This window comes from Megalops cyprinoides, chromosome 2 (assembly GCF_013368585.1).
Source record: "Megalops cyprinoides isolate fMegCyp1 chromosome 2, fMegCyp1.pri, whole genome shotgun sequence".
Lineage (NCBI taxonomy): Eukaryota > Metazoa > Chordata > Actinopteri > Elopiformes > Megalopidae > Megalops > Megalops cyprinoides.
Window position 1 is genome coordinate 22120043 of NC_050584.1, and position 23547 is coordinate 22143589.

Here is a 23547-nt window from a genome sequence, read left to right on the forward strand (position 1 = left end):
TTTCATTGGTTTCTAATAAAAAGGAGGACTGATATACCAACATTTTCTAGTGCATAATGTTGAATTTGTGGTCTTGAAAAGACCAAAGAACTGCTACCTTGGTGTGATTCATCCTGTAAATTGTATGGAAAGTTCCATACTCAGATGCAAGGAGATGGCTTTGACAACAACAGACTAAAGTTTCAGATGTGAGTACACGCTGAAGTCCAAAGACAGAGAAAATCCTGAAGGGATTACAGAGGTTAATCCAAGGCTGAGATACTTTTCTCAAGATGAAATGTCCATCATTTTCTCAAGATCAATTTTAGTCTTTTTTTTTCTTGAAATGCCATTATGTTTTATGATTTTGTGCCACAATCAAAAAATCACAAGTCTCTGAATTAATATAGTAATTCAGTTTCTTTGGACATGTTTAATGTTGAACTCTTTACCTTTATGATAGATTTTAAATTATTAAATAAGTAAATATAACTGGGCTGCAAATGAGACCACCAGATTTGGTCCATTCAGCTTGACAGGCTTAATTGTCCTTGAGTCAGAACTGACTTGCGGTATTGGAAAACCATTGGGAAATGCAATTTGAATTGTTTCTTTAACTTTAAATAATCACACTGAGCTGGGATGGCGAGATCGGGCAGTTTGAGAACCATATTTTCCAAATGCAGCTCTCTTTTTCCATAACTGGTTTGGAAAGCTCCAGCTGGCAGTTCTGTCTTATCTTACTTGATTGTAATTGTATCTGTCATCACTACAGTTTTTAGGAGCACTGAATTTTGAGGACAAGGTAATCTAGTGACCCTGACTGTAAAATATATTAAGTTATAACCCAGGTCACTATTATACATGAAAATCATGTGGACTGACCTACCTGGACAAATAAAAGGTATAATCAACTATTACAATACCATACATAATAATTTATCATATAAGAAAGAATAGCTGTTTGCCACACAGGCTGATATGTGTCTAATATAAGTTTGAGTATAGATACACAGGAATGCAGTGTAATCCCGTTTGGGAGGGATCTCCAGGACCGTCAGAGTGAACTTTAATCTCTCCTGCTTTTAGAGGCTGATCAGCAAAATCAAGGTTAACTACAGAGGCGGAGGATATGCTGCAAAGAGTGCTTTCTACTTTGCTGCAGTTTTATTACGGGCAGGAAGAGACATGCGCATTCTGTCCTGTTCAAAAGTGAAACAGAGGAGTTGGCTTCTATTTAAATGTTTCAAGTTCCAGTTACAATTAGATTAGTTACATTGTGCCACGTGTATACAATGGATAAAATTACAAGCGAAGGGAAGCCTGCTGTTAGCAGTATCTACTTCTGTTGAACATTAAAGAAACTCCCATGCCTGTCCAGAGAATGGACACCATTCACCAGAAAACACAAAGCTCAGCATGGAACAGCAAGCTCAGTATGGAAAGCAACAGGAGGCCAAACATACATCTTCCCTGGGTTTCCTGTGCCATAATACTCTGCAGTTTGTTTATGAACTCTGAACAAACTCAAGAAAGTTCACCCTGCACTGCAAAGAAGACGGAGACATAAAATATGTGTATGTAATTGTTCCACTTGATCCATATTCATGTTTATGGTTAAACGGGTTAAACTGATAGCAGAGATAGAGATCCCTTAAAAATACTTTGTCAATAAGACCATATCACGTATCTGTATGGACTAGGGAAAGGGTGGTGGTGGTGGTGGGGGGGGGGGGGGGGTGTAGCTTTTAGGAGTGCAGGAATGCATATTGATACAAATAGCGGACATGCTTTCCAACCCTGTGATTACTGGTAACTGAAGCAAAAGGCATCTATCAAGCCAAGTCTACCAGACACACAAGAATTTTGCCCCCAAACCACTGATCTGAGGTCAGGCCTGAATAATTGCGGCTGCTGAATCAGATTCATATGTGCGCTTGTTCCATCTGACACATCCGCACCCCATTGTCAGTAGACCTATGGTCTACCCGCTGCAGATGACTTTTCCTGTGGCACGTATTTCCACTAGAGGCATGATAAAATTCCCCACAATCTATTTGATGTCATGTCAGCAAGGCTGTGGTTACGTTAATCATGACATTAATACAGAGATAGGCCTCCTCACACCAGTATTCTCAAAGTCCTGATTCTATAGCGACGATGTTAGGCATTACCCAAAAAGAGGATGTGCAACAGGAGCTGTGACTGAAATGAGGAATCTACAGTATGCAGTATGTCTCTCATTAATATAAATATAACCTAAGAAAAGGGAATTACACTGTGACACAGCAAAAATCGGTCTTTGTGTGTCAACAAATATAAAAATAATCAAGTAAGATTTCTTAAATCCCTGTATTGTTCTGCCTTAAAAAAATTGCCTGAAAAAAATGTATATTGCATCCTCCAGAATGTTCCCTAGCAGATGGCAAGACACCAAGACCAAACAATGAACTGTTTTATGTCGAAACATAAAGTAGCATTAAAAATCCAAAACAGCAGACATATCTGTTGGTGGAGCCTACGACCATATGTCTTTCGGTTTTGGTTCAATTGAACTTTTTTTTGAAGAAAATCTCCCATGGATTATATCATAAAAAAACATGCATTCATTTAAATCTCTCAACAAAGAAATTAGCATTTGCTTTCAGGGAACACTGCATGAACAAAAAATGATTTTAAATGGCAGCCATCTATGTCATGTGAACATCACAGCAAAGGTAGTGTGTCAATGTTTTCTGACAAAATTGTGATGTAGGAATAGTAGTCTTTAATCATACTTCCTGTGAAAGAGACCAGGTTACCTTACAGTATAGTAAGTTGACTTCAGAAATTATTCATGTTGAACATTTGTCTGAACAGGGACAGCAAAGAGGTGGGGACAGAGGAGATGCTGACCGGCCTGGTTGGTGGTGATGTTGATGACCACGTGCTGGGCGGGGTAGGGGCTCTTGTTGGTGACCCCGTTGACGGCCTGGATCTCGAAGGTGTAGAGGGTGTGGGCCCACAGGTTGCTGATGAAGACGCGGGTCTCCGTGAGGCCCAGCTGCCGAGGGACGAACTCCACGTTGTCGTCGCAGGGTGAGCACACCTTGCGGTCGGCGCGGCACTTCTTGCAGACAATGTTGTACATGACGTCGTCACGGGCGCCAGTCTCACGGGGCGGGTGCCACTCCAGGGTCACAGAGGTCTCATTCACGATGGACATGACGTTCCGCGGGCCAGAGGGAACACCTATAATTAGACACAGAAATACAAATCATTCTCACTCTGGCCCAGTTAACACAAACCAACCACACAAGGTTTGCCATATATTATCATGCGGGTACAAAGAAACTGTTAGAAAGTTTCCCGCTAGTTAAGACTGTGCTACTTAATCATTAGCCTTGGTACATTCATACTGTGACTGCTGAGTGCCCTACTCTCACCAGGAGTTCCCCAGTGGCATGTCCAATAATCGTGGTGAAAAAAATCTCCCACTGAGAGATGCCGGTTCTCCCTCTGACACATGCATACTGCACACACAAATTAATTTCAACTGATAAATGTACTATCCTAAATATAACTCTTATACTTTATACTGTGTCCCAAGGGCCACCTGTTGGTTGCTTTGAAGGTCAGAATTACAGAGCTTTTACTCTTATATTGATCAAGTTACTAGTATGCATAGTAACTAACCTCAGCTAAAGAACATATAAAAATGACAGAAGCCAAAGACAAAGAGTAAAAGAAGTAATATGCTGCACATTTCCAGAGCATAGAGTGCTATAGTGCTTATGTGAGAGTGAGCCTTCATGAACCCTTACATGGGTGGAACTACAACGTCTTATTAGTGACTCATTGACTTGAATCAATCACACCATTTTGCTGTGGAATCAAAGTCATTTGATTTGTTCAAACAAGCACATGGTAGCTGCACACATCATAAGGTTCGTAAAATCTCCTCCTCCCAGCACTACTCTACTGTATCCTAGATAAGATGGACAATTATTTTCTCCCTTGCAAAGCAAAGAAGATCTGCGTTGATCCAGTCTACATGTTAGTTCAAAATCCACCTGGAAATCTGTCCTCTTATCTTGGTTTGTATAAACCTTTTATAAATATTACTCTACATATCTTATCAATGTACAGAACTAAACTGGAATTAAATTTGGTCTTTCTTGAATATTTACTGTATTGTATTTCAGTGGGCAGTTTGCCTCTGCTGTGGCCTCTACTGTGATTACTTGAAGTACAGCCAATATGTATATATTAAAAATCACATATGGCAATTACACAAGATTATGCATAATGCATGATACATGATCTTTTATCAACAATAACAGAGGTTCTTTTAGTACCTTATTAATAAGGAAAGTTTCTTAGGCTTTCTATGTTTCCAGGAGAGCAAAGGAGCCATAGTTTTCAGATGTGACAATAAGTCCCTCTATTCATTACCAACACATGCAGTCCTCATTGCTCCACAAAAGGGATTGCAGTGCTGCTAGAGTAACAGCGTCATTAAAGGCAGAAACACAGAATGAAGGGATGAGGTCACAGGGAAATGTGCTGGTCTGTGATCTCCCATGCAGGGATTGAACCGAGCAGCCTGTAACACAGAATGCTTGCTAGTGCCATCCTCAGTCTCACGGTCCACTAATGGGAGGGAAGGGAGCCTGTTTGGGGAAGCTGCATTTGAGGTGGAGGCAAGGGATGTACATCGCATCACCAACAGCGGACAGTTTCATCTAGGGAAGTCACATTACATTACATGCGTTTAGCAGACACACTTAGCCAGAGTGACCTCTAGCACAATAACATAAGTGTATCCATTCAATTCGAACAAGCAACACTGTCAGACCAGGCTAACAACGCTCCTAGACCAGTGAGTGTGAGCATGACCCACCTCTTCAGATGCAGTCTGAAGAGGTGGGTCTTCAATCTGCGTCAGAAGATGGCCAGTGATTAAACTAGTGGCTCTTTGCTCCTCATTTTCCATCTCATGCATTATGTAACTCATCTTCTGTATAAGGGCGTGTGTTGATTCAGGTGACTGGCATGCAGAACCTTGTTTCCACAGCACCCGGGTCCAGATTTTTATCCATTACTCTACAATGGGGCCCTACACTGAAAGTTCTTCTTTACAGCACAGGACAGCGAGTCGAAAGCCAGCTATCAGCACCGCCATGAGAGATCCACGATCCACATGGACGCCTGACAGCTGCAGCGCAGCGGAGAATAATATGTCGTTGTGACCCGTGTCCCCTCTTATCCCTGCATATTCCTGATTTCTTATGTAGCCTGGGTTTTTATCGTTTCCTTGCAGGCCTGGGTTGTTATCGGAGCTGAGGAAGCAGAACGCTGCCCCACTGCTGTGCCCCCCCCCCCCAACCCCCCTCCCCATTTTCGATCGGAGCCTGAAGACGCCTTGATTAATTGGCAGCTGTGGGGCAAGCGCCTCCTCTGCTCCTCTGCCAGCAGAAGTAGGTCAGAGGAGGAGAGATTAGAGAGAAGCAGCTCTTCCTAGGGGACTGTGCACGCATGGATCTTGCACACGCACACGCTTATGTGCGTTAGTGTGAGAAAGAGTGTTTCTGTATGTGGGGTTTTAACTGAGGTCCTAGGAAGGCTATGTGTGTGTGTTGGAGGGTAATTCTGTGTGCATGTGTGTGGGAGTGTGTTTCAATGTGTGAGCTTAACCGAGATCCTACATTTACACCAAGGTTGGTTGCGTGTGTGTGTGTGTGTGTGTGTGTGGGAGTGTGGTGATGAGGGGGCTACTGTTGTGATTGGAAGGCAGTCAGAGACTGAACCTACACTTTTTTCTTTTCCTTCTGTAATTGCAAAAAAAGATTAAAAGAGCTTGAAGAGCTTTTTCACCATCTATATCCCTATATCCAGCCTACAGTAAGTTACTGTGGTGAGAAAGTTGAGATATCTGATGTGAACACCACTTAACAACTGATTTGCAAACTATCATCGAGGCTCTTGTTTAAATTGAATCAAGGGCATTACTTAAGGCTCTCAACCGGTATTAATTTAGTTTCAGAGGGCAAGGTTAATTTTGCTTACAGTAGACGATGCCCATTTGCACTAGACACAGTGCTGGATTATCAACAGCAGTGATCTGAACAAATGCCTGATTTTCAGACCAGATTTTCCATGTTTAGTGTGGTGAAGTGGTGAAGGGAGCAGGGCATGTTACACAAAGCTTGCAGGTTTGATTCCTTGCTGAGGCACAGCTACTGTTGTACCCTTACATGCTTAACCCACATTTCATCAATCAATCTTCAGATACGTAAATAAATAATAAGAAAACACTGAAATATGTTAGTCACACTGGATAAGAGTGCCTGTTAAGCTAATAGATAATAACTTAAAGGCATTTGATACCGAAGCAAAAGGCATTCTTTAGCTGTAATCGGGTAATCATTTTACCATTGGCGTCTCTATGATGGATTGCCTGCATCCTCCGTTATATTAGACTTCTGATCCTGCATGTTATGCCTAATCCCACATCTTCTGATTCATCGCTTAGAGGGCCGGTGGATTCAGAGTGGCATTCAAAAAGAGCTTTTTAAAATCCGGCGTGTAAGCCTGTTTTCTCAAACATCCTCGAGGCGAAGTGACATATTGGAACTCAGTCACAACTACACTGGTGTGCTTTCCCTCGTATTTTGCGTTGTGTCACCACCTAACACAAAAGGGCGGGATTTAATCCTTTTGCTACCACAAGTTTTCTCTGAACCAAACATCGAACGACCCATCATTATTATCTTACAAAGCCGACATGTTTTGCTGTTTATATTGCAGGCTTACCCTTCTGCCCACTAAAACACAACACGTAAAAGGTACTGGCTTTGTCATACTTTATGAGCAGGTTTTTGGCTTTAATACCAGGGATAATGAGACAGAAAAATAAAGACCATGCTTCAACCCATTTTCAATCCGAGGTGCCAAACAAAGATGAGCTCAGCAGAGCTTGGAATGAGCTGACAACACCCACCATCAAAGGCGCCCCCATCCCGAAATAAACAAAGGACGCATCATTTGCACAGTCCTGCAGCGAGATCCAAGTCATCCCGTTTCCTCATCGCATTGTTTGATTTTTGTGATACAAAAGGAGCTCGCTAGAGACTTAGGAGTACAATCACTCCAGTGATCTGCATCAGATCAGCAGGGGTTCATGTGGAAAACAAAGTCCGCCATCTTCCGACGCAGACTGAAGAGCAACCTCTTCAGACTGTATCTCAGCTCCACCTCAATCCCCACTTCCTAATACCTGCTACTTGTATTACTTGCTGTTTGTTTTAAGTGTAGTATTGCAATGTGTTTTTGGATCCTGTGATCTAGTGACTGATGTATGGTAGTATACTTGGCTTCCCTTGTCTAGTCAGGTTGCACAAGTTAACTTGTGGTAGGGCTTGAATGGAACTCACTTCCTGGTCTGGGAATGTTGGTCGTTTGGGATAAGAGCATCTGCTAAATGAATGTAATGTAGTGTAATGATAATTTTTTACAGAATGAAAAACTCTTATCAGACAGGCTACATATGATTTGGCTATATTTAACACAGGAATCTACTACATTTTCTGGACCCCTGTTGGACGCCGCGCAGCACACAGAGAGCCTCCATCTTGTTCACAGGTCGGGCCACCGGGATGCTAAGGCCGCTCCCCCCCACTGTCAGGAGCGCATGTCTCGATGACGGCGGCTCTGAACACCGTGACTGTGGCCCAAAGGTGTCATGAACAGTGTGAGCATTGCACGGCTGGCTCCCAGCTCTCTCATATGCTGTACATCTCTCACCCTCCCCGCCATACACATGGTGCCCTATGTTCTGCCTCAGTCACCAGCGCTCGATGTTGCTGCAAGGCTGTGACAACCCCAGGGATCCAAGAACCACTCCAAAAAAAACAGGTTCATAATAAGAGATAAAATCAGTTGTTGCAATCCAGTGAATCAGAAAGCACCAAAAAAAACCCTACTTTGACCTTAAGAGGAATACTGCAAGAGGTAGCTTTATTCCCATCCCCAGTCGACAGACAATGGAATGCATCTACATTTTTTGATGGACAGCGCAAATCTGTCTGTCTGCATGTGGGTAAATGGGGGGAGGGGAGGTGGAAATTTCGTCGTCTGTGGCCTTGGGTTGTGGCGCTAATGAGCTCGCCTCAGCCTCTGGAAGGAGGCCTAGCACATAGGCCGAGGAGGGTGGATATGGAGGGAGGGGCTTTAGCTCACTCGCCGGCTAGGCAGCACGGGGCTGGGGGAGGGATTAGGCCAGAGAAGGCAATTACGCTGGCTTATGTTTGTTTACAAGTGAATTACGGAGAAATTGTCCTCTTAGCCATCTAATCTAAGGAGGTTTGGAGCTGCAGTCATAAGTCTGGGAGGCGCTCGACAGGAACCGCACAGAAGTGTGGCTCTCTGCGGCGGCGGGCGAGAAGCACAGGTCCCCGGGGACCGTTTCAGCGCTCGCTCGCTCACTCCCTCACTCGCTCTCTCTCCCTCTCTCTCTCTCTCTCCGTTACCTTTGATTTAACAGTTCACGCTTGCCACAGTAGCATGGTCTGAATCATACACTCGATCTCCTGAAAAAATGGCATGCTTTAAGAATTTTAATGCATCACATTCCTATTCTACTGACCGTTTTCCACCTTGACTATCGCAGAAGAAAGCCTAGGAGTTTTGAGTCTCTGGCATTGTGTGTGGTGTGCGTGTTGCCCTGCTTTAAGGAACCGGTTACCCCCACCTTCCTCACCGCAAAGTTTTTTTTTTTGGCTGTTGCATTTCTGCTGCAGAGGCAGGATACCCCCAGCGGGGGGTGCTGGAGGGGAGGTGGGGGGGGGTGTGGTGGGGGGTTGCTGATACGAACATTCAGACGGCGACGCCCCACGAGTGAGCGCGATATTAATGAGTCCCGCAGGTGAGCTGATTTATTAGAGGACGACCAGGGGAACGGGGTGTCCCGCCGCTCCGAGGAGGAGCGGGAACAAAGGCCTCGTCGCACCCCTCCTGGTGGACTAATCAGCGCTCCCTCCCCAACCAGCTCGAGTAAATTAGCTCGATTGTTTGCCGGGGTGCGCAGGCAGAGTGATGCCCATCGCCTTGCCGCTGAGGTCGGTGACTCAGTCTGCGCTGGGGAGATGGGGCCTGCCCTGGATGCTTCATTCCTGGCAGGAGCAGGACAGGGAGGAGGGGGAGGGGTTGGTTGGAGGGGGGCGAGCAGAAGACGGGGGGACTCCAGCCGGGAGACACAGGGATCCCGGGACTTTCGGGAGGGTAGACGGGTCTTTGAAGGAGGGTGACTGCCAGTTCTCGATCGCTCATTCCCCACCGTCCCGCTGGCACCGGCGGCAGCCTTTCCATCCATCATCCTCTTAATCAGGGAGATCGAGGGTTTTAAAGCGGGGGCCTGCGCTTTCTCCATGCTGCAGAGATTTACCGCACAGGGAGAGCAAACAGCTGCTCGGCATCACACAGACCTGTGGCACTCGAGAGGAAAGCCGTGCAGGAATGGATGGAATCCCCCCCCACCCCACCCCACCCCATTCTTTGAAATAATTACCTCAGAATAAAGTTATCAATAAAATGACACATATCTTAAAACCTCCCCATGGCTGGCACTGATGGCTGCTCAGGCCTTATTAAAAATACTTCCTGAGAGATTTCACTGCAAGCAAATAAACTCTCCGAAGCTCAGTAATGTATTAATGTATTTTGTATCAGCAGGGACGGAGTGATTACTTTTGACAAGAATATACATCTTGTTTTACACAAAAATAAAAAAAAAAAATGGATAAAGGTATTAAAGTCGACACCGACTGTAGGCTTTGTCTCAGGAGGATGCTGGGGTTTGAATCCCGGCGGTGCTCAGTGGTTGAACAAGGAATCAATACCTTAGTTTTCTCTCACATTTGTAGGAAGCAATGACATTTTCTCAGAAGCCACGGCAGCGTTGTTTAATGGTAATGTACTCATTGATTGACACATGGCCTCTGCTGAGTGACAGGCAGGGAGACCTTGGGTGGTGGACCCAGCACCAACCCTACACATCCCTGGGGCCTGCTGGCAGGTGCCATTTTCAATTACACCTCCATGGCCTCCAGCTCCTTCAGCCATGCTCAGTCTCAGTGGAGCGGATGTGAACGGGATTAGGGGGAAACAGTGAGAGGGAATGGGTATGTGTGTGAGAGAGAGAGAAAACACCAGAACTACTGTGCAGCATTTCTATGACTGGAGAATTACTGGAGACCACTGGAGCATTCTAAGACTACCAGCTCTCAATTTCTTGATATTTGTATTCCCTTTACTCATCCTACCACTACAATGTCTGCTACTCCTTCTCCAAAGTTTCACTATAACAGGTAGAGTTTGAATTCATGCTCCGCAATAAAGCCATTGATAATTTTCCCGTGGTAGAGGCGAGGCTCTGGCCTGATCCCACACTGAGATGGCTGTAAGAGCTTGAGCCAGGGATCTGTGGGGCCTTTTTCACACAGATGCTTCATTCTGCTCTAAAACCCAGCTCCAGAACCAGAGGGAGCGCCCTTATCCCGCTAATCACGTTAGCCCGAGAAGCTCTGACAGTGAGAAGGAACAATGGCGCAGAGCCCGCCACACCCACGCTCTTAAGCTGGTCTGCCAGGCCCCTGCAGGCCCTTCTCTGTCTGCGAGAGCCCCAGGGTAAGGAGGGGTGATTGGGGTTGAATCGCTGTCGGGGGTCCAGGCTCAGCAGCACAACAGGCCTCATTTTCCCACTGCTGAAAAGGTCTCACCTAGTGCTGTTCTTTGGAAAGGCCCAGCCAGGCCTAATCCAAGCAGGATGGTGCAATATGATACTAAACATCATCAGATACATTTGCCACTTTCTTGGATTATCATTTGTATGGATACATATTTATATTTACCAATGATTTCACTGCTTCCAGACCTCACAAATAATGGACATTTCTTCTGGTAGACACAAGGTCAAGTGCTGCATTGTGTGTGAGACAACAGTTAGGCAAGTGTAACATATGAAAACCTAAAAAAGTCAGCAATAATCTCATTCATAAAGTCTAAAAAAATATTCTGTTTCACTTGTGGTTATTCATGAATGGGCTCACACTTCTGCTTTTTTTATTTGCCTTTCTAGGTCACCTACATAGTCTGCCCCATTTTTTGAACTCTCCTGGGTGCAAAGAAATGTGGACCACAGAGTAATAGAGCATCAGTTGGAAGGTCTGACTGAACCTCAGGGATCCCTGTCAAATCTTATGTATTTTTTGGCCCATATCAATGTGCTGTGTGGGACCATGCAGGACAGGGACAAAAAATGACCTCTTTCACCAAACTACATTTCCCATAATCCCACTTAGACAAGTGATATCTGTATACATGCCACCTACTCATAGTAAAGCACATTGTTCAGATCAATGAAGGGAGAAGCATCTTAAATCCTCTTGCCTATCTACTAAGGGACCTGCACTTTAAGGTTGACAAGCTGCAGACATGGTAAGAAAGAAGGAAAAAGGTTGTCTTATATAGTCATGGATATCATGGGACATAGCTTTTATGTAGTTGCTGAAATGGTCATACAAAATGTGCTCAACTTTCATTTTCCAATTAGCTGACATCTTAACCACTGTTAAGCAAGCACTGAGCAAAAGCAGCTGGATTAAACATTTGCATCCAGGAGAAGACAATTATTAGTTCATTAGCTACTGGCAAATTGTATTTCCTTGTTTAATTTTGCATTCATTACAGATAGTGTTCCTCTGTGGAATTTTTGAATGATTGCTCTGCCTTATATAAATACATTTTAACATTTATAGATGAAGGAGCGGCATAAACAAAAATCAAAAAGAAGAATGAAAATGACAAGCAAAACAAAAAACATAATGAAAAAACTGAAAAAGCAAATGGAATTCTGAAACACATTTACCCTTTTTTAAAAAAACAGAAAAGGACAACACTGGTATTTATTTCTGCTTCTGAGAGTCTCATTGCAGGGCTCCTGGGCCTCATGGGAGACATAGTTAGCCTGCCAGTGGATGACACAGCTGTTCTCTGGGGTACCTGTGGCCCACATTGCTGAGTGAGTTTGGGAGTTTAGGACACTCACTGGTGCAGGAGGCGTCTGGCAGGTCCATGTCCCCGCGGTAGTAGCCGTTGCGGCAGACGCAGATGGTCGCGGCCTCCACCGTAGACCTGCTGTTCGGGGGGCACTGCAGGCACAGCCCCGCCCCCTGGGTGGACTTGAACGTTCCAGGGGGGCACGCTAGAGAAAGGGGAAACAATGAGAGAACATCAATGAAAAAAAATCAATCAAAAATAGGATTTGTAGAAAAGCAAACAGACACACACAAGAAAGCAATTGTTTGAACAGCACAAGACAAGGCCCAAAATGGACCAGTAAACAAGTGGTGGGAGGGAATTCTGGGCTATTTTTCTTCTTCTGGTTGATAAAAGTGGCAAGCCTTTTGATCTGTATACACTGATATCCAACTTCAGAGTGGCAGATTAATTTCAGTCTGCTCTTTATTTCAAAAGAAAACGGACGGGAAAGGGAATACGACAAAGAGAAAGACAGTAGATTATGATCATTTGCATCACATCGCCCTTTTAAACTGTGGATAAAAAAGCCTGTCTGCTCCCCTCCATCACACTGTGCAAGTCACAATCAATGCATGCTCACTGTGTTATAGCAAGCAGCTATACATTCAGCAGCGTCACGCCACTACCGGACAGGGTCTATAAATTCACAAAGAATGCTAGCTCACATTTTCCGTCTCCATTTATTTCACCAAATAAAAGCCTGTAATGATTCTCACTGATGGAAAATGTCGGCTTCCAGTCAACAAAGCCTCAAGGCTGAGAGGTTTTTTTTCCTTATTTCATCCAATAAAAAAGCTTCATAATTATTTTTTGTCAGCCATAACATTACAGACAACATGGAACAAAGACGGAATAGAAATAGAAACAAGCACTGAAATATGAAAATAAAAGGTGCTTTGCCACCCCCATGCACTTTTTTTCTTTTTCAGTCGCATTAACAGACAACCATTTCAATACATTTTCGTGCTTCTCTAAGCGCTGTCATCTCAGCCCACCCCCAATATAAGGCGTCCCACTGTGTGAGCTTAGCAGCATCACAGTTTTCTTAACATGTGAAACTCTGTAGGTTCAGCTAACCCAGCAGAAATTACATCATGCTTACAGGTCATTTGACAGTGGTTTGAAAATATTTAAGTTTCTGTTAAATGGTACCTCACAGAAATAACATTATGGAGCCATTTGGAAATGTGTTAACTGACACGAACTGTAAAATGGGTATTCCAAGCAAGTGGCAAGCAGGGAATAAATCAGTGGTCACTTTTGCTGCCAGCTTCAATTGAATGTGAGCTTGCTCTTGAAGTTTGACGGAGAGGACGGTGAATGCAGTGCCTCGCAGAAGGGACGACCGAAAATGGTTCCTGGCGGCCTTCCAGTTCTCATTAAAACACTCGCAAACTCATAACCAAGGAGCCCTGGTTTCCTTATCCAAATGTGGCAGGTGCCCTGCCTGAGCAGGACCCTACTGGACAGCAGCTGTCCAAAATCGAGCACGGACACGCGAATGGCCACCTGCAGTCCACCAACAGCCAAAGCAGAGCTCCTTATCTTCACAGATGCGGAATGAACTGGCGCAGTGAAGCCACTCCGAAAGCAATTGTTTGAAAAATGTATTTTCATAATCCCTCAACAGCGGCAATACACAGGCACTCTGCACAAAATTGCCTCTCTCTTTTCACAGACAGAAAAACATTCACCAGGTGCAAAAGAAGCCTACTCCACAAAATGAAAGTCTGGGCAGCAGAACAAAATTCTCTGGCATACAGCAATTCACTGAGCACAAGCTAGCACTGCAAGATGCTAACGTGAGGGATTTCACTTGACACAAAAACAGGACACAAAACCTACAGCACAGACTTCAGTCACACGACAGGGGACATCCCAAATAATAGGTTTCTCAGTTGATGAATAGTAGAGGTGACAAGGATCTTTCAGCAAATGTTCTGGAAAATGCTCTTATTTTTTCAATTTGCATATTTTTGGTGTAACAGCAATTAAGAGACAGGCAGCATTGATCCCGTCTAGGCAGAATCGTTTTTCTCCTCAAGCACATCCTTCTCTATAGATGTGAACATTTTATTTAAAAGTAAAATAGGGCCTTAGTGAATACAATTGGAATGAAAACAAGCATGAGAAAGAATGTCGATGAGAATGATATGAAAATATATTAATATTGATTTTTTAATTTTGAAGTTTGGGAAGGAAGGGTATTACTTAATTTGTGGAAATTGCTTTTGAGAAACCTCAGAAAGTGTGGGCGAGTCTCAACTTCTGTGCATAGCTGGTTTCCCCCTCTGAGCTAATTCTGTTCTCCAAATTAAAATTCTGCTATGTTTGGAACCGATAAGACAGCTAAATGAAATTGCATTTTTTTTTAACCAGATGAGCTCTTGATCTGGCTGGAGAGAATCGCTGCTGTAGACGAGGAATACATGGGGAGCCGATCCAATGCAGTTCTGCAGGTATGGCGGGAAATGATCCCAAAAAGCAAGGGCAACGCCCTTTATGTTAGCTGACTGGATCCTCTCTTCCATGCATAGCATTTGTTCATAAATTGTGGAGGGGATATTAGACCTTTTGCGTCTTTAGAGCAACTGCTGGAAAGTTCCAATTTAAAATTTTATGCTACATTAAAATAAAAGACGCAGTGACTTGCAGTACGCACCCTGTGGCCGTTTTATTTTCGCCATAAAACATGGGGAGTGTTTACAAGTCCCACTGGCCCTTTGACTCACACAGTCCTGCCTAGTGCGAGAGTTGGAGGTGGGAGCTCTTGAGGCCAGGGCTTTACCACAGTGTGATTTAGACCCCAAGCCCAATCCTGGAGAGAGCCGGGGCAAAAAGAGCCGGTTTTAATGACTGGCCAAAGGAGCCAGGGGGAGACCGCACAGCAAGGGCGCTCCAATCCCGCCAGCCTTGCCATGGCAACACGGTTCCACCGTTCCAAGTCACATCTTTGAGGCAGGGCCCCATCACCCCGCCCCCAGCCCTACTGCCTACACCCCCCCACGCCACCTGCCTCGTCGGGCCTGAAGGCTGGTGGCAGTGGGGGGCATCGTAAACAGCACTAAGTGGAAAACACACAGGGCCTTCGCATTAACCACACAAACAACGACAAACATCCTGGCTAATGCCCACCCACAGGGAGAAGTGGACCCAGATACAGAGCACTGCATTTCCTCTCTATACAAGCAGCACTTTCCAGGCGAGGGACATGCGGTGTGCATACAAGGACACATACACACACACACACACACACACACACACATACACACGCACGCGCACATATACAGACACAGAACACATAGAGGCTGAACTGGAAGAGGTCTACAGCATAATGATTTGCATTTGAAAGGGGTTCTATCAGGGGTGACAGCAAAAACTGAACCTCCAATCAGGCTAGAGGATCAGCCTATGGACTGGCAGCTCCCTCAGCCTGGAGTAACAAACAGCACAAGCTTTGCTCTGACGCCCTAACTCCTCATCTCAGTCTTGCAGGTTTAAATAGGATCTCACTAGGTAAGCGTTCAGCAAAGATGAAGCTAAGACAGTAGATATTCTTTATGATGTCTCTGAGCAGTCTGAATAAAGGTGGTCAAGGTGCATTAAATAACTTTGTTGTGGCATTTTTTTGTGGCTAACTTTGAGTAAGGAATTTTAGAGAGAGTTTTATCTTTTAGAACTTTATTCTTGTTGTCTCTGAATTTAATACGATGCACAAGAGTCAAAAATGAATTCATTACTCAATGACACATAGTGCGTTTGTTGAATGCATTTTCTCCCATATTCTCCTAAACATAATTAAAATATAGCAATACATTTACAGTCGCACACTTCAGAGTCCCGGACAGCAGAATGCATGAATGTGTAGGAACATGCTACTCCCAGACACTCATGCTTACACCCTCACACACCTAGCCACTTAGACAGACAGCTATCGACCGCACAGGTGCTTCATGGCTGCTCAGCCACCGCAGAGAAGAGACCACCGAAAACTGTTCAAAAACTGTGTGAGTCAAGTGCCATTCACTGACAGCACCTTTTCATCTCTCACCCAGAACTAAGGTATCCCAAAGAACATCTGAAATATCTTCAATCTGAAAGGACCCAATGGATGTATCAGAATGTATAAAATATAGAATTGTCTAATTCAACTTCATGTTTTTCAGGACTTATATTTCACCATCTAGACCCAAATTAGATGGGTACCGTACATGTTAACAATTGCATAACCACAGTGAGTGTGGTACACATGGTATACCATGGTATGGCATTTCTCCTTTGTGCTGTAGAGTTGCCCCTAAATTAATCCCTTCTGGATTGATGTGGTGGAAACGCTTTATGAAATTAAGATCCTGATTTATGAATTATCATTCAGAATCATGACACTGAAATGGTATCCCTATGTCTAGTCAAACAAGCGGTTTCAATTGATTGTGTCAGAAAAGACAATTACTCTTCACAAATGGACATGGAGTACAATGGAGTACAAACCCTCTTGATTATCTTCTGAAAAATGTCTGGAGGATAACCTCAGGTTATTAAACCGGGAGTGAGCTGCTCACTCCTTCCTTAGCCTTGACAGAGGAATGCATGAACCCTGGGACCCTGTGCTTAAATTAGTTGACTCCAAGATAGGCTATCGGGACAGCCTGTCTAATGTGGCACTGTCTGAGGAAAGCTGCTGTGACCGGAATGTTTGCTCTGTGTTAAAAAGACACAGGATGAGACAGCAGTATAGTGTGGTGGTAAGGAGCAGGGCTCATAACCAAAAGGTTGCTGGTTCGATTCCCTGCTGGGTTACTGGTATACCCTTGTGCAAGGTACTTAACCCACAACTACCTAGCAAATATCTAGCTGTATGGATTAAATTGTAAACTACTCTATGTAAGGTGCTGTGGATGAGAGCGTCCGCAAAATGACAATAACGCAATAACATAAGAAGAAGGTGAACCTGCCATGCAGGGTAGCCTTGGCATGATGTAACGAGACTTGGCTGGCACAGAATGACCGGCTAACCGCAGCACAGCCCCGACGAATCCGCCAATCAAAGCGGAGCAGTGGAACAGGTGCCAAGCACGGGTCGCCCAGGGACCCAAGTGGCTTGATGGTATCAGCTGATAGATTCCACTGATGCACGAGTTTAGCCTTTGTTCTCTGAGGGGGGATACAGTTAACTGTGGCAACGAGTCAGTCTTTGTTCTCCTGGAGAGGACACATTTAACTGTGGGAACGGGTCCGTCTTTGTTCTCAGATCTGTTAGTGGGGGATTAGAGATGAAAAGACAGTGCTGATAGAGGGATAGGAAAGAAAGAGAGTGCTGAGGAAAAAAACACCTGTGGCACCTCTTGAAGGACAAGCATGTCAGTGTGTGGAAGAGAGGTAATATGGGTAAAGGGCATTAGCATAGCAGAGGCTCTGCCCCCAAATCACACAAGCTTCATTCAGAACTTGTCCATATGCCAGATGGGAAACACTTCCCACAATCCTCAGTTCTATTAAATTCCTTATTCAAAGCCTGCCACCCAAGACTGTATGTGATGAACACTGAGTATCCTCAATAGGTGAACATCGGGAATATGTTTGCATGAGAATCCATTTGATGTAAAGCAAAAACGCTCAAAGCGCGCACACACACACACACGCACACACACACCCTCTCAAAAGGGTTTGTGTCTAACGATGTGCAAAACAGTCTGTGCAGCAGCACTCAACTTCACTTGAGTAGTTTATTTACGGACACAAGTGCAGAGTGACTGCTTCTAAAGAGAGGAGCCCAGGCTGAATCAGCAAGCTGAGATAATGTATCTGTTCTAGAGTATGCACCGATGCACCAACATGCACGCCCCCACACAAACACAGACAAATGCACCAGACCCCCCCCCACCCCCCCTACACACACACACACACACACACACACACACACACACACACAAACATACGCACATACATGAAATATACAAGTCCACACAATGCACCACAGGCATTACACACCCACACACACATACACACAGATAACGTGCTTTTTTTCTGCTTTAGGACACACACACACACACACACACACACACACACACACACACACACACACACATACATACACGCAAACAAACCGTTGCACGGTTCTAACCCTTCTAAATGGCATTTTCGTTTGACATTTCATTCCAATTGTCTCATGTCTGTGCAGCAATTAATCAAATCTTCTGCAGCAGTTGTTGTGTCTAATACAGAATGACACAGGGTTAGAGTAAGGACTTACAGAAGCCTTTATTGTTCAGTGGCCTTGTGGTTTCAGTGCGTGCCCTGATACTGGAGCACTTCTCAGACCAAAGACTGTAAATATGCTGCCTGCCTTTTCTCTGACTGACATCTCACAATGGAGGAACAGATTGCGGTGATTACTGTTGTGATGGTCTGGCACCCTGTCCAGAGGTGTACATCCATATCAAGGCATTTTTTGCTAAAGAACCTGAGGTTATTTCCATCCCTATTGAGCCGCTGGAATTCTGACAAGTCTCCCATTCTTCTTCTGTAACTGCAGCAATGGGTTGTCCCCACAGATGAAATAGCCCTTAAATTCAGCATCAGTAAAGCAATGCCATTAAAACGATGAGTTAAGCGGGAAAATACAGTGTGTACAGCAATGGGAGGAAGCAAAATTGCCAGAGCCGTACCTCTAACGGTAGAGTCGAAGCGTAAGATGGAGAATTCAACGCGCTTGAATCTCCCTAGCCATTTGGCAAACAGCCCAAACTCTGATGATTCATTGACACTTTTTTCTGTAGAGCTGGGGTTTTATCCCTACCTCCCATTTCTCAGATGGACAACTCCATCACCTCGCCGAATGAGAAAATTCATTCTGCATGCCAGGCGTTGATCTTTTTTTATGAGAGCAACAACTATGGATTTAGATGAAAGCTCTTAGTCACTGTATGTCTCAACTGCTTATAAACTGGAATCTCTTCCCTTTCTCTGCCCCCCTCCCTGTCCCCCCCCCAATCCTCTCCCTGCTACCTCAGTTCCCTCTTGTTCTCTGCCCTGTCTACATGAGTGGTAAAGCTACGGGTACACTGTCAGAGAAGTCAACTAATCTCTCCCCGGCTCTTTCTGTTTGCAATTTCCTCACGGCCCGCGATACCGTTTCATCTTTACCCGCACTGGAAAGGGTAATCTGTATCTCTGTGGCGATATCGGAGGTCTATCACAAGCAACTCCGAATCCTCAGCTCAGAACCAACAAGCTATACATTCAGCCTGGCTGCTACTCTCTGATCGCTATCGTAGGGCGACTCTGTCAGGATCCCTACGGACCCGGGGCCTCGTCCCACTGAGAAACATACCTCTGCTGAAAGATCAGTGGATGTCTCTTCAGAATACAGGCAGTCTCTGGACTGTGAGTATACTTGTGGATATAAGAACAAGGAATAATGGATATTTTGGATACAAGAATAAGGTGCATATAAGAATATATGCTAATATATGCTATGGATATTAGAATGAGAATATAACAGTCAATATAAGAATAAGGATGTAACACCATTGTACCTATGACAGCCAATTTATCTCATCCTCACACCTGTATCTAAAATACAAAAACATTTTATTCAGGATGCCTATTACAGCATAATGCATTGAAAACAATTAAACTCACAACTCAAAATCCATTTATTAAGCAAAACAGAACAGAATAGAATAAAAAAACAGATTTTAAACTATATTTAAGGCAGCCAAAAATGTATCTGGAGTGAAACCACCAATATACGGATGATCCTCAGTCCGTAGGGTCTGACAGTCGGAATATTACACTTAAACAAATGGGGAGTGGAGAGTGTGTGGGGACTGCAGGGAGGGAGCGGTACAGTAAATCTGAACATGAGACCATACGGGTGGAGCCCCCGAAAGGTCATCGGGAAAACACCCCGGACTGACACAATGCATCTCCCACATTACGGCATTGACAAGATGTCACACAGGGCGTGTGCATTTTCAAATTTATGGCCATCACATTGAAATTTATAATGGAATATCAAAAAGCACTTTCCACCATATGATTGCAAAATGTTGGATTTATTGAGGTGACATATAGACCTAATACGTGACACATACTGTACATGCGTGTTAGATCCGGCCACCAGCTGTGTATGTGTGTGTGTTTGTGTGTGCGTGTGTGTGTGTTTGTTGTGTATTCATGTGTTGGCCATGTGTGCATGTGCACGCATACAGGCGTACATGCTTTTGTGCTTGTTTTTATGTCCATGCATCTGCATGTGTGTGTACCATATGTGTGTGTGCAGAGAAAATCCATTCTACAGTGTTACTTATTGCTTCACACAAACAAATGTTGTCTTCAGCAGACCCAGCTGGCCAATAACACAAACAATGGAACCTGTGGCTAAGAGAAAGATGAAAGAGGGAAACTCACAGAGTATTTTTAGAGGGACACACACACACACACACACACACGCACACACACACACACACACACACACACACACACAGAAGTAAATCTCTGCTCATCCTGTGGGCAGTGACAGTCAGGATGACCCCCATTTGTCCCCCAGCAGCCCCGCCGTGCACTCTGGGAGTAACTCCCTTCCTGCTCTGTGGGAGCACTGGAAGGCCAGGAGGTTTCCCTGTAGCGTCAGTGCCCGGGGGTCACGCCCCCCCTGCTCCAACGGAATGGATCTCTGCCAACACATTTCTGCCCTCGGGACCCCGGGGTCATCACCCCTCTTGACCCTGTGGCAGATTTGTTGTGCTGACCTCACAGTTAAAGTAGAGCCTGTTGACAGCGGACGGGAGATGTCTCTTCAGTCTCTTCAGTCGGGGAATGTTATTGTGAGTCTCCTCTGGGCCCTGCTATGACCAGGACAATCACTGATGGATGACCTGGGCTGGGAAGCTTAATGGGTGCTCTCTCTATCTCCTTCCCTCCCTCTTACTTGACCACCCCCCTTCTCTCTCTCTCTCTCTCTCTCTCTCTCTGTCTCTCTCTCTCTGTCTCGCTCTGCTCCCCTTCCCTCTGACTTCCAGTCCCTGATCTTGTGGTCTCTTCTCAGCAGATATCTTCACCAGCGACAGACAGGTTCTGTTTATCTGACCTAGGATGATCAGATGACAGGGTAAAGTGAACTGAACCCTGGGATGGACGGCCAGGTTGCTTTTGAACAGAAGAGAGGCCATTCTGTAGTATTTATTTTCCCATTTTATCTCTGCTTCTGGCCCATCGGAATAATGCAGTGAGATTAAGTGTACAGTTTTGTCCGCTTAAGCCTGGTATTTCTGTTGTTTTGCTGGTGTCCCTTGACATTAAGCATCCTGGCTTGCCTGAGATATCTAAGATGTGGGAGGGGGAGATATTCAAAAATAAATACATACAAAACTCTGTGGTACTTTAAAGTTGCTTGAAAACAAAAGGCCCACACAAGAAAAAAAAGACTTAGAGACTAGCATATTTATTGTGCCAGAAGGCCTCATATGACATCACAATGACATCACTCTGGCTTTCCCCCTGACTTCTTTCAATGACTCTTTCTTTCCAAGTCCTTTTTTCTGTTCAGCTGAGTGAAAATCCTTCAAAAGGCCTCTTTTCCCATTGTTGAGCATTTCCCAAGAATCCCAAAAGATTGCAAGGTCATTAATCACGGGCTCGTTATAGCAGTGTCAAACACAACTTCCCTCTGAATAGGAAAGCTGGGCCATTGTCAACAGGCCGGACAGCAAGGTGGGCCTTCTGTGACATTTCCTCTATTGGCTCATGTGACACTTTATCTCACATTTACTCTGTCCTTGGCCCTAAATCTATAGTCCTTGTAATGATTTTTTTTTTGTAACAAGTAGAGCACTTTGAAATATAAGGACATTTAAGACCATTGAGAAACACGGTTTATGGAAAATGATGTTTATGTGAAAGTGTAGCATCGTGTCCAAATATCTAGGAAGGAACCTAAAATGTATCTCCATATTATTTATTCTTATTAAAGGAGTTTTTGATATTTATTTAATGACTCCTATGCTTGAGAATCTGGACACTGCAATATGCTGTGGATATGAATGGGGAGAAGGGCTTATGTTTCCTCTTGTTATTTATCCCCAATTTTACAAGAGTATTTTCCTCTCCTTCTAAGTAATGGCCCACATTATAAAAATGAGTTACTAAAAGAAGAAATATTACTGAATACTGCTACAGTAGAAAATTCTGGTGAAACACAGAGCCAGGGTGCCTAAGGTAAGGAGTACGATGCAAATGTATGTTGGTTCAACAAGGGCACAGTTATGGATAGCAGGAAATGATTCATCACTCCAAAGAAACACCCTGTCATCGCAGTTAAGATCACAGGACACAACGGTCAGCACATTATCTGGTCAAAGTCATGAGGTCTACAAAGTTTTCCCAGAAGGTTTAGAAAATAATAGTCTACTGAAACTCCAGAATATGAAATATTACTTTTGCATTACAAAAGGAACAGCTGGAAAAGTGAAATCGGCACAAAAGTCAGAGGCCCACAGCTAATAAAAATAATGACCAGTATTACAATAAAAATGCAGACAATACCTATAACTGTACCTAAAGGAACTGTTATATCTTCAAAAGGATAATGTTACATACAGAACAAGGAAGATATATTAATGAACTGGTAAGATGGCACCCAACAGAGGACCTGAAGTTACAGTTGTACAGTTTACGGTAGCCTATAACTGCCTCAACAGCCACAGGATACATCATGTCATCATTACTATTGACTTCACTGTTTGGTTAATAACATATCAGACACTCATTTTCAGAGTTACATGGCATCCATTAACCATTCCTAATTCACAGTTATGAAATGGCTCTTTTTTTAACTGGCAATATCAGGTCAGGCAGGATGAACCTATTAAGATAGTAAATGGCATGTGAAACAGTTTTCATTCTTCATCTACAGACTATATGGCCATTCAGTGACATATAAACTAGATGAAAGGTATAGCACTAGACAATTTTTAAACAATTAAAGCAATATCAGGGGGACATTATGTTTCTTCTATGTTGTTTTCTGGGTCTGCTAAATTCATTGTAATACTTAATGGACCACACTGGCAAATTCCCACCCCAGCGGTAGTGCTCCCCAGTTATATATATGCATATGGAGAATTGCATACGAACAGTATCATTGGCACTGGTGCCGAGTGCCCCTATCCCCAAGACACGGTTCTTAAATGCAGATTTCGCCCATTACGACTGGTAAGCCAATCGCCTTTACTGCCTACAAAGCACACACAATCCCTCTGTAAATCTAGCCCTCAGAGCGTTGTGATTAAGGATAAAGGCATTACAGTACTGTATATCCTGTGAACCAGAAAAAATGCGCTTGTCTTTTTTGCAGACTGAAATGTGGATTTTGTCAGGGTGATATAATATTTCTGCAATTCTCTCTCTCTCTCTCTCTCTCTCTCTCTCTCTCTCTCTCTCTCTCTCTCTCTCTCTCTCTCTCTCTCTATGTCTTCTCTCTCCTCT

General features: G+C 44.2%; 1 protein-coding gene across 2 annotated transcripts in view; it reads right to left on the minus strand.

The window, feature by feature from the left end:
- Positions 1-23547, minus strand: part of LOC118773776 (ephrin type-B receptor 1) — a 189053-nt gene that overhangs the window by 56786 nt on the left and 108720 nt on the right. For both annotated transcript variants that reach the window (XM_036522857.1, XM_036522856.1), the window contains exons 4-5: positions 12065-12220; positions 2875-3210 (exon numbers count right to left, since the gene is read on the minus strand). In XM_036522857.1, the coding sequence (XP_036378750.1) occupies positions 2875-3210; positions 12065-12220 (492 nt within the window). The remainder of the gene's footprint in view (positions 1-2874; positions 3211-12064; positions 12221-23547) is intronic.